The 16993-nt window shown below is 36.0% G+C and overlaps 1 protein-coding gene across 1 annotated transcript; it reads left to right on the plus strand.

Annotated features, from left to right (window-relative positions):
- The first annotated feature begins 2671 nt into the window (after positions 1 to 2671).
- LOC134742689 (phosphatidylinositol 3-kinase regulatory subunit gamma) lies at positions 2672 to 16419 on the plus strand. Its single transcript, XM_063675884.1, has 4 exons — positions 2672 to 3218; positions 4975 to 5673; positions 6003 to 6299; positions 9024 to 16419. Exons 1-4 carry the CDS (start codon positions 3139 to 3141, stop codon positions 9238 to 9240), a joined length of 1293 nt encoding a protein of 430 aa, XP_063531954.1. The 5' UTR covers positions 2672 to 3138; the 3' UTR covers positions 9241 to 16419.
- The last annotated feature ends 574 nt before the right edge of the window (positions 16420 to 16993 follow it).

Below are 16993 nucleotides of genomic sequence, written 5' to 3' on the forward strand. Positions count from 1 at the left end.
AAAGCACAATTTCATACAAAACAACGATAATTAAACAAGCAACAAACAAACATGACATGTCACGTACTTATTTGTTTGCCACAACCTCGTTTGTGGCAGCGGTGGAAAAGTGAAACTATGACAAGGACAAACAATAACAGCGCTTTCTCTGCTACTCCTACTGAAAGATACATAAGACTATCCCGTTCGGTCATTTTCCCCCACCCCTCATGACCGATCCAGTTATACTAGATTCATGTGTTATTATAAATTGTTCCAACGAGTCCAACGTATGTCGGGTCTACACCCTGATTCTGCATGGCGGAAAATATAGCGGAGTGTTTGACGCTGTCGAATGCTTTGCTATAATCTACAAAACCAGGGTATAGAGGCACGCTGAACTCGTTGGACTTTTCTATTAATTGATTTAAAGTATGGAGGTGGTCGGTTGTGGAGAAACTAGGCCGGAAACCGGCTTGCTCGGGTGGCTGATGTTTATCTAGCAGTGGGGCAATTCTATTTTCTATGACCTTTATAAACAGTTTGTAGATATGGGAGGTAAGACTAATGGGCCTATAATTGTTTATATCAGACTTATCGCCTTTCTTGTGCAGAAGTACTATATTTGAGTGGCATAATTTAGGAGGTATTTTACCGCTATACAAAATTGAGTTGAAAAAATTTGTTAAATATGGTAACAAGGTCGTTTTTCCTGTTTTAAGTGCTTCGGTTGTGACACCGTCGTCCCCAGGGCTCTTCTGGTACTTCATGCTCTTGAGAGCAGCATTGACTTCACCACCGGTTATAGGGGGTATATTATCTGGACAGGAATTACTATTATTGGATGGTGATAATAAAGGGTCAGAGGAATAAAGATTTTTATAATATTTAGTGCATATGTCTGTAATTTGGTCCCTACTGCTGCATTTTTTCCCGTTTTCATCTCGAAGGCTGGTTATCCAGGGTTTAACTTTATTTATACCTTGCTTGGCTGTTCTAAGAGATGAATGTGTGGTTAATGCTACTTCAACGAGTTTCGTGTTGAAATTCCGTATATCGCGCCTGATACTTCTTTTTACCTGTCTATCTATGGTATTATATTGTTCCCTGTTATGTTTGTAGTGTTCTCGGTCCTCTATCAACTGCAACGTGTCCTTTGTTAGTTTATTGTTATTTTTCCGGATTGGTTTTATTTTGTTGCTAGCTGATTTAATACTGTTTATAATGGTATCATATTGTATTTGTACATCGGGTTGAGTATTTGTGTTATTATTAAATGCATCGAAACTGTTTCGTAACTCTATGTTGAATATATCGTGATTAGAAATGAGCGTGTCTTTGTTTAATCGTCTTATCTTTTTCAGATATAGCTGTTTGCGATGAATTTTGATATTGAATTTCAATTGTGCTCTTACTGGTCTATGGTCAGAACTAAATTTGAATTTGTTGATAGTGGATACGTTTGTTATTAAAGTCCTATCGGATGAAAGAATATAATCAATTTCGTTTTTGACGTTTCCATGTGGTGCGATCCAGGTCCAGCGACGTTGAGGTTTTTTGGGAAAGAAGGTATTACTAATGCTCATGCTTTGTCCAAAGGCGGATTGAATAAGCCTAGCGCCACGATCATTTCTGCTACCAAGGCCGTGTGGTCCAAGTATGTCAGTGTTATCCAATTCAGTCCTTACTCCGACTTTGGCGTTGAAATCACCGAGGACCATAGTCCATGTTCCTCGGTTTTCATCGCAAGCTTTGTTCAGGTCGTAATACTCTTCTATCTCGTCATCGCTATGCGAACATGTCGGTGCGTAGGCCTGGATTAGAGTGAGAGTGTGATTTTGGGATATACTTAATTTCAACACAGCCACCCTTTCGGAATAGCCTAAAAATTCTACAATGTTGTTCTTCCACTTTTTCTTAACGAGAAAGCCAACCCCGTACAGTCCGCCGGCTGTTCCAAAGTGGTAGAATACATTGTCTTCGCGCTCTATTGTTTGTTCGCCGTTTCGTCGAACTTCTGACAAACCTACAACGTCCCACTTAACTTCTTTCAAAGCATGTTCTAATTCAATGAGACGCTCTTCCTTTAACAAGGTACGAACATTGTAGGTTAAAACATTAAGCGTATCGGAATCCGTTTTTCTTGCCAGGGTCGTTGTATTAATTTTGTGGGAAATCTCCGCCCGGGGATTCTTAGCACCCCTTTTGCCGGGCACTCGGGGCCGTAACGGGGAGTCGTACTTCATGAGGGGGATATGGACCGTAAGCCCACCACGCTGGTCCGGTGCGGGTTGGTGGGTCGCCAGAGCCTCGTTCGTTATTTAGCAGGGTGACCACGAGCAGGGGAGGTTGGCTTGGGATCCGTGAGATGGAATTTGGACCCCTTACACCCCACTTAAATAATATAAGAAGGTATTTAATTTTAGTAGTTATTGATATAAATACTACCAAAATGGTATTTTTTTAACATTGGCAACATGTGCGAGTGGGACACCGAGACCCACTTTTGCTATCTCATGTGGACCGTTTTCTCTAGTCTGGTACGAACACCTTTCTGGCTCGGTGATAAGGTTCAATTTAGTATGGCAAAAAAAGTGACAGCTCGCTCCTGCCTTCTACATATATCTTTATGTTTATATATGTAAGTACAACATATACTATAGGTAGACAGGCTGACAGGTATAGAATAGAAGCATTGAAATATGGCCGACAGAGATACAGCAGACTGAGTTTTAGTCAGTTTTAGTACTTGCGAGTTTTATAATTTTGATATTTAATTAGAATTCCATGTCTTTACTTTTGTTACAATTGTATTAGCGTTTAATCCAAGTTTTGTGTCACCGCGAGTAGTAGTTATCTCCAGGAAACGATGGACAATGTGCCCTAGTAACTCATTGCTCTCGCCCATTTCCTTTGTGAACTAAATTGCTCCGTTTTATGTGTCCGCGAAGTTCTTCTGAACCATGACTTACAACTAAAGTGTTAATGTTATTTAAGTGATCTTACTAGTTCTAACAATGTTTGTAAAGTGCATTTGATGACCGTTTGGTTAGGTTCAGGCGGAAGTAGTGCTAGTATTAGTAGCCGGAATCTGGTTAGATATCGAGCTTGTTGAGTGCTGTTTAGTAGTTTGAGTAATTCGGTGCTTATAATGATATAATGGTTGAAATAGGCGCCCCTCCGCAGCCACCCGAAGAATGTCTCGAAAACTGTGAATGGTACTGGGGTGACATCACAAGGTAAGCTTCCTATAAAAATCATATTAGTATGTTTTTTACTGTCATTAACTTTATGTATATTTTTAGTATACAAATTCATCTTATTAAACACAATAATCCTGTCTGACATATTCTTTGATATGATTTTTATTTAAAACCTACTGTGAAGTATTATTTCCCTTTGAATATAATTGAGAATAATTTAATATGTTTGAGTCTCACGGGAGTTTTATAGTTAAAATCATTGAGAATGTTAGTAAGTTTCTGTATAACACATTTTACTCAGCCCAGCAGTCAATAACATAAAGTTTTAACTATGAAACTAGAAGTTGTTATTACAAATAACATAGTTAAAACTTTCCATTTATCTTTGTTTTGTTATCCTTAAATTCAGTCATATGTGTGTACCATATACAGTGAGATATGCAAGATAACAACAGTACAAAAAGGCAAATTATATAAACTGAAACATAAATGCACTACTTTACCTATATTCCAATGCCATTATCAATAAATACATTTTGTTTCTTAAGATATTGGTAATTGATAATTATTTATACCTTTGAAGATAAATTGTGACCTTTTCAACCAAAAGGTACCACATTGTCGCTTGTTCATAAGGTTGATTTCTAATTGAAGCTATATGGAAATAGCGCCTCACTGACAAGCGACAATAAGTACCCTTTTGGTCGAAAATGGCACAATTAGGTTTCATGTCGTCTATCTGGAATACTAGTAGAGTCAGACCAAGCTAAGTTGGCAGCGATTTTGATAGCACATACTGTGGATTTGTGGAAGTGTTATTTTAAATACAAACTTCTATTAAATTAATACCCACTTGATATTACATTTTTGTGTCAGTGCAGATAATTTGACAAATGTTATTTTTCTAGCTTAAATAAATTTAAAATTAAATATTAATTTGTTCTGTAGGAAACTAGATCTCAACTATTGCATGGCAACAGCCAGTTGTGACCTGCTGATTAGCTAGGGTTAATTTGAAATTGCACAAGATTTCTAGCCTCATAAGTCCCATGTCAATTTATGCGCTTTTGAATTTAGAACTTTCTTTTATTTCTATATGTTCAAAACTCGAATTTAATTTGTACTTGTACATGTACACGGGGACTTACGAGGCTAGAGTTAATAATTCTATAAGAGCAGGTGATTATTTGTTAAGAATTAATTAGAATATATTTACTATGTATTTAACTAACTCAAAATATGACTTATTTATGTTATTTGGTGTTGAATAGACTATAAGGGCAATGTATTATCAATATATTCTTTATTGCATCATTTTATTATTACCCAATTTTGGGAAGGGTTGCATATTTTGAAGTCAATCTACCTTTTTTATGTTTGTGTGTATAACTTTCTGTCTTTTTCCATAGTGTCAATACTCATGAGCCAATTTTTTTTTATGCTGGTAACTTAGGCTACATTTGAATGAATTGAAAAAAGAAATATAGAAAAGAAAGTTTTTAGGGTTCCGTACCCAAAGGGACTCTATTACTAAGACTCCGCTGTCTGTCTGGCCATCTGTCCGTCTGTCTGTCACCAGGCTGTATCTCATGAACCGTGATAGCTAGACAGTTGAAATTTTCACAGATGATGTATTTCTGTTGCGGCTATAACAACAAATACTAAAAATACGGAACCCTCGGTGCGCGAGTCCGACTCGCACTTGGCCGGTTTTTATTGTATTTATTTCTTCTTCGAGTTTTACTTTTGTATGATACATAATTCAATAATGAACTTATATTATTAATTACAGAGATGAGGCAAATGAAAAACTTAGAGATACCCCTGATGGTACTTTCCTAGTTCGAAATGCATCAAATAAAGGCAGTGGATATACATTGACTGTCCGCAAAGGAGGAACCAACAAATTAATAAAGATATACTATCAAGATGGTCGCTATGGATTCTGTGAGCCATTCCAGTTTGCTTCTGTTGTGGAATTGGTCAGGTTCTACACACAGTGCTCCCTCGCACACTGCAACCGCAACCTGGACATCACTCTTATGTACCCTTTGTTACGATCCCAAGAAAATGATGGAGGTGAAAATGACAGTGAAGAAACACTCGAAGCAGAATATAAAAACATACATAAACAATACGTCCTTAAAACAAGGAACTTTGATGAATGTTCTGACAAATACATGAGATTGAGGGAGGAAGTTAAAGCTAAGAAACAAGCTCTAGATGCATTCAATGAGACTGTTAAAGTTTGTGAGGAACATCTCCGATATCAAGATGAAATGCAGTCTAAAGCACAACCACATGAGAAAACGGATCTTATACAAAATAACAAGCAGTTAATATCAAGAGTGAATAGCTTGAAACAAGCGAGTTATGATCTACACAATTTACTACGGGTTACTGTAAAAGAAAACTTGAAGCTTGAGAGAGAGATAACTCAACTGAAACCACAAATAGTAGACCTCTTCAAGAAAAAAGATCTGCACAAAATGTAAGTTGACTAGAATTTTATTTTTTCCCTAACCTTATTTTCTGTATTTGTCTAATATCCTTGATGCATCCTTCTCTTTTCCTCTTGTGTTTTTGTATATAGATTTAATTTACATAGACACAGCTGGGTTACGCCTAAATATACAAATTTTGATATTATATCTTCTTTGTAGAAATGAAGGACCTCTCTTAAAACATCCGCACATGCAGCTGCGGGTATCTACTCGCGTCCCCTCTCCCCCACCCCCAGACGAAAGACTAGTGTAATGTAATCTAATTATATTTGTTTGTCAATATACAAGTTTCTCATTAAGACATTGTTGATTTCAGATGGCTCCAAAGGCGTGGTAAAACTGATGAGTATTTAACAAATTTAGAGGAGGATAACATACATAAGTTAGAGGAGTTATATGCACATCGTGAAATGAAAAGTTGGATGGTAGAAAATTGCACTCGCGCCCATGCAGAGAAAATTCTAGATGGAAAACCTACTGGCACATTTTTAATACGCCCAAACTCTGGAGGGCAACTTGCACTATCTATATGTTGCAATAACATTGTCTACCATTGCATTATATTCAAGACTGAAAGAGGTTATGGTTTTGCAGAACCATACAATGTTTACAAGTAAGTTTATTATAGCACTAGTTAATATGTTGTCTTTATCATCATTTAACTAAAATAAAAATTGCTGCAATATAGATTAATTAGTTCAGTTGTGAAATGTAATAGTGAAAACTTATTATTTTGGTCCAAATTTCCTTTTCCTAGTCATTACATTTTATTATTTAAAAAAATACTTTATTATGAATAGTATTTTATACAATCGTGATATAATAGAGAGCTTTTCAGTCGAGCCACTGTAGCCTGTGGACACTTAACAAGCAACGCTAAGCGGTTTTCGTAGTCTATGGATGTTGCTATATGAAGGGTGTCACGTGCGCGTTTCTGACTTATGAAGCAATTGTTTCTACTATACAATATAAAATAAATAATTAATTTGAGCTATCGTTTTGTTTCGTCCTATTGACCGCGGCGACCTGTGATTGGCCAACCAATCACGAAGCAGAGGCGACGCAGCAGCGTGTTTAAGTAGACGGAAATATGACAGATGCCACGACGAAATTACGTTCCGAAACGCCATCGTTGGCTAATTTGCATTGAATCGAGTCTCCTTAAACAAGAAATATTATTTTATCGAAATGTACATATGAAGTTCTAGTTTCAAAATGTTTATAATTGACTAAACCGTATCGAAAAAATCTTATGCTTAATTTTAACTAAAAATGACAAAAACTGTCAAACTGTCAATTTTGACAGTTTTGACAGATGTGTCAAACTACATTTTCCATCCCATGACTAATGTTGAAGGTCCTATCAAAATCGGACAAACCGTTTCGATTTGGGATCCAAAAATGTCAAAATGTCACAAAATGTCAATTTTGACAGATTGTATAAATCTACACTTAACAATGTCACTTGGTGCTAAATTATATCCCAAAAAGATAATTTTCACTGAAAATGACAAAAACTGTCAATCTGTCAAATTTGACTGATATGTCAACCAAACCTTAGTTCCACTAGGTACTGCCAGGGTTCAGCATCAGCTCTATCATGGGTACTGCTCTCCTAAGTGCTCATCAAGACGAGTCGGATGACTAAAACAGCGTGTGCCTATGTTGCGCCAAACCTTAGATCCACTAGGTACTGCCAGGGTTTAGCATCAGCTCTATCATGGGTACTGCTCTCCTAAGTGCTCATCAAGACGAGTCGGATGATTAAAACAGCGTGTGCCTATGTTGCACCAAACCTAAGTTCCACTAGGTACTGCCAGGGTTCAGCATCAGCTCTATCATGGGTACTGCTCTCCTAAGTGCTCATCAAGACGAGTCGGATGACTAAAGCGTGTGCCTATGTTGCACCAAACCTTAGATCCACTAGGTACTGCCAGGGTTCAGCATCAGCTCTATCAAAGGGTACTGCTCTCCTAAGTGCTCATCAAAACCAGTCGGATGACCAAAACAGCGCGTGCCTATGCTGCACCAAACCTAAGTTCCACTAGGTACTGCCAGGGTTCATAAGGAGGATGAGTAATACATACTTAAAACTTTTACAAGTTCAGTCTTGCAGACCTTTGATCCCTTGGACGCCTTTATAAAATTATGATATTTCTTCTTGTTAATTGTTAATTATCAATCACATTTTTTATTAAAAATTGATTTAATTGTTAATGGTTTGTGAAGCCATTAACCATTAGTTCGTTTTAATTGTCAATGGTTTGAAATAAATTAATATTAATGGCCATTGATGTTAATGGCAGGGACCGGCCCGCTATCCCTTATCGGGGTTTTATAAGGGTATTGCATAAGGCTTAACTCACCATACCCTTTGCCAGACGAAACCCTTTGTTTTGCTTTTAAAAACCCTTATATAAAGCTACCACATTTGAGTAATCGGTAGCCCAAATACCCTTACAAAACCCTTATCATCCGCTCACCAACACCTTGCATATTGCTTATAAGGGTTAGCCTTATAAAGGGCTTCCCTTTTAGCATATAAGCGTGCTAATTTAAGTCGTCTACCTTGTTCATAAAACACACATTACTTCAAATCCGAGCGATCGTCGGCGGCGACGGCGGCGTTCTTTGACTAGGCACGTATTTTCTTTCCTTTTCATACACTACCGTAGATATATACTAATCCTTTCTCTTTCACGCAAAGGGAAACCTTTATAAAATGCGCTTAAAGATAAGGGTAACCCTTATTAAGAGCTATCCTTATTTTTGGTTAGCTTTTCGGTAAGGGTTAGTCAAAGGTAAGGGTATGAATGGGCTTGCAGTTCAAAAGGGAAAGTCTTTCAATGTGTTAGCCGTGTTTAAGTGTCGGTTAATGGCCATTAACCTTTTCAATGGTTAATTTTTAATGGTCAATGGCATTAACGTTCGGCCAACACTGCCTTTTAGTGTCACTTCGACCAATCAGTGATCTATTGTGGCGGCCCTTTAAATTTCATTACTAATGCCCGTTGAGTCCAGAAAATTCCAGATTCTTTAACCCGTAATGTTCTGTACTTCTTAGGGTTGCAGTACGTGCCGCCCTAAGTGGGTACTTCTTTTTGACATTACGACATTAGTTGTCCACAGGAACAGAGAATGTGCATTGCAGTCTCCTCTGACTCCTGGCAGAACCTGCATGTCTTGTTTTTTCCCAATTTGAAACATGTGTTTGTTCAACTTACAGTGCCCAGTCAGTATTCTAGTCACTGCGCAGGTTTTGTAATAATACTCGGATATAATAATACACCTAATAATTCTTATACATATATTAATTAAGATTTTTGTTTTATTTCAGGACATTAAATGAGCTTGTTCTACATTACGCCATTAACTCGCTAGATGAACACAACGACCAACTCCGAACCACACTCAAGTATCCCATCAATGCTCATCTAGTTAGCAAGCCAGAGAAGAAACAGTCACATGAAAGTGAACATATGGAAGCCCAGCAAAATCAATCAAATCATCAAATGGAGTGCCAGGCTTCACACCAGCAGAGACCTAGACAGTAGTAGTACCAAATGATACTTTATGTGAGTCTTGCTGAATCTAGTCTTCTATTTATAGATAGATGACTGGTGTGATCTTTCACTTATGTGATAAAGGTATCATCATGAGGTTCAAGTCATTCCTGTATGTATAAACAGACATACTGATCTCATGTTCCCAGAAAGATTTTGTGTTATTAGCCTGGTCGTTTTGTCTTTGAAATGATCAACAACCTGGCTATACTCTTCTATCGGATCTGAATAATGTCTGAAATGTGATGATAAGTATGTGATGGTAATAATAATTATGCATATTATCATGTCATATTTTCCATTGCTACTTCTATTAGAAGAGGTATGTAAAAATTTGAATGGCCCAATTAACAACGAAAGTATAAATTTGTATTGCGTCCAGTTTTTGATGAATTTGATTGGGAAGTCTAAGGGCGCGTGAGGGAACAGACAAAGTATTGTATGAAGTATAATATTTTAGTTGCATGCTTTCTGTAAGTAACTTTAGGGAATGTCTGTCGGCCAAATGTACAAACGCGAGTACCAAAAATGTGTCATGTAAATGTTGACGCGTGTTGCGTGAAAATCAGTGAACTCTGGAAGTTGAATGTTATTTAATACTTGATTTGTTATTTGTGTTTGCTAATGTGATATTAATTTGTTAAAAGTCATTTTTAGGGTTGGGATTTATAAAGGACATACCTACATCTGCAGGTACTATTTATACATTTATTGAATTTTTTAATTTATTCCTCAGAAATATATACAATGCTACATCCTACCGCGACACTCACCCTGCCAGGACTTAATTAAAATTTTAGAAGATATTTAAAAAGGACCTTAAATTTGATGAGTATCAGGAAAGCTAAACTAATAATTGTTCATGTATGTGTTTCGACTATTATAAAAACTCATTTGCGGTCTGATTACCGCAACTCCATAAAAAGTGGTGCAAATTAGACTCGAGTCGCAGCAACATACAATAATACATACTTTAAATGTTTTATTCTTCAATTAATCAAATCAATTAAAGCTGAAGTATGTTTTTCAATTTTGAACATTGATTTTATTGTGTAAATAAATTGATGCGTGATTAATGAACAGGGAAAAAATATTTACACCTGGATTTGTCCAAATAAATAACTGTTCATTAAGTTTTCTTGCAAAAACTGCAGTGTTGTTTCCATTTTGAGGTAGGATTACGTTTTGAAATCGTGTCCTATACTCGACTTTGAGTCTGCAGCCATAGTGCTCGTATCGATAACCTCCCATTTATGACTCATGTGATAGTAATTAATAACATTTCCTCATATAATGCATATATTTAAAACCGATTTTTAGAGGGTATCTGTATGTATAAAAGAGAATTATCATTTTATATCTGGATTGCGATCAACATTTTGTAATTTGAACAAAGGAAGAATATTGTTTTTTTTTTCTTCATATAATTAAGCTTGTTGCTATATTATATTTATAAAATTTTGCAATTTTTCAACTGTACATGCATTAACAAAAGTTTGTTTTAAGGGAAAGTGATGAAATGAATCGTACTTCTTTCTTAGTGTGACGAATTTGGTGATAATGTTGGCTCATTAATGCTCAGCATTGTGACATTTATCAATGTGTGCAACATGTCTTTCAAAGATATATAAGAATATAAGGATTTTATTACTTTTTATGTCTGGCCAATACGACTAAAGCAATGGTTAATAGGGTGAGAATAGAGAAGAGAATAGAGAAACAGCTATGAGAATAGGGTGAACTCTGGAGGTTCTGTAGCAACGCCTTGCTTAGGCACATAATTGTTTCTGATATGTGTAAACTATTCTTGTCAATTAAACATACATTGGTTATTTGGAAACTTACACCGAATTCACCATTATGGTAATTCTAAGGTTGTAATCATAAAGTAGGTTTAGTGTAGGTAGGTTTAACAAATTAATTGATGAAAGTTACGAATTGAAGTATTCTTTGAAGTTATATTAGTTACTTGGAGTTTCCAAGAGTCATCAAACTTTATATGAGGAGTATTATAAAATGAAGAGTAAATTTTGTATTGCAGTTCTGTAACAATATTGTTTATTATACCTACTATTTGAACCAGTAAATACATGGTACGGTCATCTATCAATCGATCGATTGTTCGAAATGTGTTTAGATTGTTCTATCTATGCAGTTGGGCTTATTAATGTGATAATTAAACACTATAAACATCCATATCTGGCTATGAGTGTGTTAAATATATTTGCATATACCATTACATTTTGATACAAGAAAGCAGTCGAGACATTGTTCTTCTTATAGAATGGTCACGTGTCGGGTACAGGTCGCCATCAGATTTATCTCGGAGTGAATGAGGTTTGGGCCAAGTGCGCCCACGGATTACGTCCAATGGCGTGATACTAGGAGTAAGAGCCCTTCCACCGTGACCACACTTTACCTTTGTTTTGCTTCCTGGTAAAAGTGCGGACACGGTGGAGAGGCTCTAACTCTAACCTTTACGCCTATACTTGTAACCCTTGACTAGGCGCCGTTGTCCCACGGCCGCACTTGGCCGACTGACTTTGTATATAGCACTCATAGTCTAGGCGTTATAGCGCGCTGATATATTATATCCATACTATTTAAACGATAATGGTCCAAACATTTTTAGATCGACTAAACATTTGGTTGGATATTTATGAACTTACCTCTTTTCTATTATTTCTGTCATTGCACAAGATATACACGATAATTAGTGAAAATTATGAATAAATGTAAAACATACTAAGGCCATTAAGTAAAGTTCTTAATGCTATATATTTACAGTATTTATCCAACATTTATTCTGATAATAACCTGTGTAGTTTTTTACGGACGGATTTTACCTACTTATATAAAAACACAAAATGCCTATCTACCATGTAAAAAAAACTATGTTCACAGTAATAGGTGCAATATTTTTTTTATTATACTTTATGCAATTTATCAACTTTGTGTATATATCGGGATTACTTTATTATTTATAGTTATTCTTTGTAATGGGGCGCCATCATAGCTTGCCCCTTTTTATATGAGATTTGGCTTAAAGGGCTGGCATCCAGGGCATTAAAAAAACAAAAATTTGACACAATAAGGGCTATCGTTTTTTTGCTCACCAGTTGGCGCCTCTGTTGATGGTGGTCCATAACTGTCCAAAAGACTAAAGAGGCCCACTGACTATCAGTCCGCCGGACGATATCGGCCTGTCAGTTGTTCGGAACTGTCAAATTTTTGTTCTAACTGACACACGGTGGGCTGGATGGCTCGAAAAGAGGACATTCGCACTTATTTCAGAAAATCATTTTTTGAAAAATGCTATCCAATAGAGAATTATATGAGGAACAATAAATGTGGTATACATTTTTGCGAAATAAGGCATATTGACAGCAGAAAAAAATAAAGTCTGTTTTTTTTGTATGGGACCCAAAAATAGGTATCTTGTTTCTCAGAAACTATTAGAGGTCCCGTCTTCTACCTTTCAAGACTTTGTTTTTCTACTTTTATAGAGTAAGAAACGATAAGCAGATTTTCTATTCAGGTGCTGTTTTTTTTTTTTAGTCCAGTAAAAGTTAACACATTTTCGATTTTTTCGTTTATGTCTTTTTTGGGTTTTTACATTATATTTCGATAGTTAAAAGTAAAAATGATAATAACACATAGTATATGTAACGTTTATTAAGTTATAAAAAAATCCTAAGTACATTTTTTACATTTTTCATACAACTAAAAAGAAATAATCTAATGTTTTACAATAGACACATGTCATTTAAAATAAACAATAAACAACAAAAAGTAATATGGTTATGGTATAATAATTACGATACATAAATAACATTTCTTAAAAAAATACATATACCTAAATACAAAAATTACTACACTTAGTGAAAGTTATTCATTGGTATTTTCTAACATTTCAAAAAGATTATATTCACGGTCGTCGCTCGTATTATTTTCTATAATTAGTAATTCTAAAGCTTCGGGTGAGAGTTTTTTAGCTTTCTTAGTTAGTCGTGGCCTTAGAAGAGTTATTTGTGGATCAAAAGATATAAGAAAGTTGTGCAAAATATCTTCATTCGTCATGGTTCTGCTACATTTTCTAGCATGGTGTTCTCTCACATTGCGAAAATCTTTGTTCCTCGCTTCTGATGCTTCTTCTGATAATTTTCCAATTGGTAACATGCCGAAATGCTTAATTATGTCAGCCCCATGTATTAAAAGCTTGTGTACGCTAGATGGCATATAATACCACGCGTATAACTCTTCACTTGTACACAAAACTGCAGTTTCACGACAATAGTCAGAAAATTTTGTTATATTTACATGTTCTCCAGAAGCAATCACTTGCAAAATTACATGAAATTAAATATTGTAAAATATAATTAACATTATATGATTCATTTTGTTTTTGCGAATAATAATTGTTTCAAGATAAAAGAATACTCACTATTTCGTCTTCCATAAAATGATTGAGTTGTAAATAACTAACAACAAATTTGAACCAAAATCAACTGTTTCCCAAAAAAAAAAAGTAAAAATCGTCGCATCTGTAACTTGTTATTAATATTATAGAATTAAACTATCAAAAAATATTGTGGCATCCCAAAAAAGACATAAACGAAAAAATCGAAAATGTGTTAACTTTTACTGGACTAAAAAAAAAAAACAGCACCTGAATAGAAAATCTGCTTATCGTTTCTTACTCTATAAAAGTAGAAAAACAAAGTCTTGAAAGGTAGAAGACGGGACCTCTAATAGTTTCTGAGAAACAAGATACCTATTTTTGGGTCCCATACAAAAAAAACAGACTTTATTTTTTTCTGCTGTCAATATGCCTTATTTCGCAAAAATGTATACCACATTTATTGTTCCTCATATAATTCTCTATTGGATAGCATTTTTCAAAAAATGATTTTCTGAAAAAAGTGCGAATGTCCTCTTTTCGAGCCATCCAGCCCACTGTGTGACAGGCCGATATCGTCCGGCGCATGGAGACTGTATAAAGGAGCCAAATCTCTATGTATGAAAAGTGTCCATCAAAAAACAGTAATTAGGCGGCGCCACCATACACCGAAATACTACCAAAAACAACCTACGTAATATGGTCGGGTTATTTGTTGCCTAATATGGTTCATGTTATACTCATGTCCCAGAGCCTAACTAGCGCCACCCGGAGAGATTAGGAACTATTATTTAAAGCTTAACGCGGTCACTTTTACAACAATTCTGCCATAAGAGATTGCGATCCTTTCTATACCATCCATAGTCCGGCGGACTGATAGTCAGTGGGCCCCTTAAAGAACAGCTGTCAGTCATTGAAGTGACAAGTGACATCTGGCATTTCGAACTATGGAAAAGACCACCATCTACACTAGCGCCCCTAGCGGCGAATTCATACGCGTTAGCCCTCATTCTAGGGATTGACAGGGCAAGCTATGCTGGCGCCATCTGCTAAACACTTCGACCTGCCAACCCCATTACTTATAAGGGCCTATTCTGAGTTAACTGGAAGAGCGTCAGGGCTTATTGAAGATCTGTAAAACTGCTTACAATTCACTAATATATACATGAAAATTTACAATATTGACGTATGTTTGCTATGCCGGCCATAAACCGTTATATTATTTCTCTTGACAATGTCATGATGGGGTCAGTCTGTCTCCTAGTTATTTTGAAAGCGCCCGCGTTGGACTAGTGAGTAAACTGACCATAATTAACGCATTTACTGCCAGTGCGCGCTACGAGCTTATTCGATTACGTGGTTTATCCGCTTTGTAGCGTAAAGCGGTTACGAACAGAGAACCCGCCTACTACTCGGTCTCTGGCAGTGAATGTGTTAATCATGTGATCAAATGTAGGTACAATCAGCAGCAGAAATATTGGTACCTAGTAAAATGAGAGCTTGTTCAAATAATTTTGAGAGCTTTATCAATATAGTCCTTATTTAATTTCTAGGCATCCTTTGTACCTTATCGCAATTTCATTAATTTAACACCAATAATTAATATAAAATTTTTATAATTTATAAATAAAATACAAAATTTGAGAAAATCTTAAAAAATAATAATATAGTTGTACATGTAAAAAATCCGCAACGCAGGCTTCGTCAGGTGGCTACAAATGCAAATCAGCAACATGCTTCGTCCCAAAAATACCAATGATGATATCCGCAACAGGCTTCTACATTTTTTAAATAATAATATTAATCAATTACTGAGCTAGGTATGTACTGATTTGCAAGAATATTGAGAGTATTCCTCTGCATGTTTATAGTCACTGTGACTGTGACAATGTACAAAGTGATCCAGAATACAAATAGGTGGACGTCACTTGTGTAGTATGAATTATCTGAAATGATTGTTTGGCCTCAAACCCTAAGCTGTTAAACAAAAGGCATTGTTTCTTTTGTGCAACGCGGTGGCTACCCTAATTTCTCATTAGTGAGAAGGATCAAGCCCGTTTAAAAGGCAATTTTCGCGTTCTACACATGGCTCTAATTTGTGTAACGGTTTTTTATTACCTCCGAATATTACTCTTAACTGTCGTACTACATTACTCAAACGTGTTATCTCTGAATGCTGTTACATGAATTCGAACCTACGCTTAAGTGGCTACGCTAAAACGGGCTTGATCCTTCTCACTAATGAAAGTTTAGGAAGCCTGCGCGGTGAACAAAATAAACAATGCCTTTTGTTTAATAGCAAAGGTTTGAGGCCAAAAAATCATCTCAGTTCATAATATATCTGCTTCTGACTTGTACATTATACTTGTACATGCTAGTAACGACGACCGGTTCTAAACTAATTCAGAAAAAGCGGCGTTATACGTTGTTGCACATTGAATTGTGTAATATAAATTTATTTATCATTGTAAGTTATAAAGTTAATATAATGAGATTTATTCGAGTTATTTTTGTATACCTACATGTCTAATAATTATGCATGAAGAGTCCAAAAGTAGTTTCAGGATGGATGTAATTTCTGTGAAGTACCTATTTTATGTAGATGTTTTTGATCTCAAAGGCGAATTTTAAATTTTAAGATAAGGTACCATTAAAGTTAGGGGCAGCCAAATCGGTTGCATTCAAACATAGCTATTCCTTTCAGTCGCCATTTTATGTAAAATTATAATTGTAGTATGTTTTAATAAGTGTTAATAAACAAACAAATCAACCGTGGTAGTTTCATTCGAAATTAGGTAATAATATTGACGTATTCTTTATTTATTTCGAAACTAGCTTCTGCCCGCAATTTCTTCTGCATGGAATGATGATGATGATGATGATGATGATGATGATGATGATTAATCAAAACTCATGTTTTTCCCAGGCCTTATTATCAACTACCATCTCCATACCAAATACTAGTAACCTCTACTATTAACAATCTCTATATCGAATTTCATCTAAATCGGTTCAGCGGTTAAAGCGTGAAAAATTATCAGACCGAGTTACTTTCGCTTTTATTGACAGAGCGTTAGCGAGTCTCCGTTCAAAAGATTCTCGTGAAGGGGCCCACTGATTATCAGTCCGCCGGACCGGACGATATAAGCCTGTCAGAACAAAAATTTGACAGTTCCGAACTGCGAACAATTGACAAGCTGATATCGTCCGGCGGACTGGTAATCAGTGGGCCCCTTAATAGCTCTTATATAAACCCTTCTACAGACGTTTCAACAAATGGCATGCGACTTAAAGCTCCCTCCACACTCGCGTTCGAGGCTTCGCGCCGCGTAGTCTGGAGAGGGC

Source organism: Cydia strobilella, chromosome 1 (assembly GCF_947568885.1).
Source record: "Cydia strobilella chromosome 1, ilCydStro3.1, whole genome shotgun sequence".
Lineage (NCBI taxonomy): Eukaryota > Metazoa > Arthropoda > Insecta > Lepidoptera > Tortricidae > Cydia > Cydia strobilella.

What these genes read in the sequence shown, in the direction of transcription:
- LOC134742689 (XM_063675884.1), top strand. Translation starts at nt 3,139, where the DNA reads ATGGTTGAAATAGGCGCCCCTCCGCAGCCACCCGAAGAATGTCTCGAA. An exon ending in AAAAAAGATCTGCACAAAAT is followed by an intron (nt 5,674 to 6,002) that starts GTAAGTTGACTA and finishes TGTTGATTTCAG; the next exon opens with ATGGCTCCAAAGGCGTGGTA. An exon ending in GAACCATACAATGTTTACAA is followed by an intron (nt 6,300 to 9,023) that starts GTAAGTTTATTA and finishes GTTTTATTTCAG; the next exon opens with GACATTAAATGAGCTTGTTC.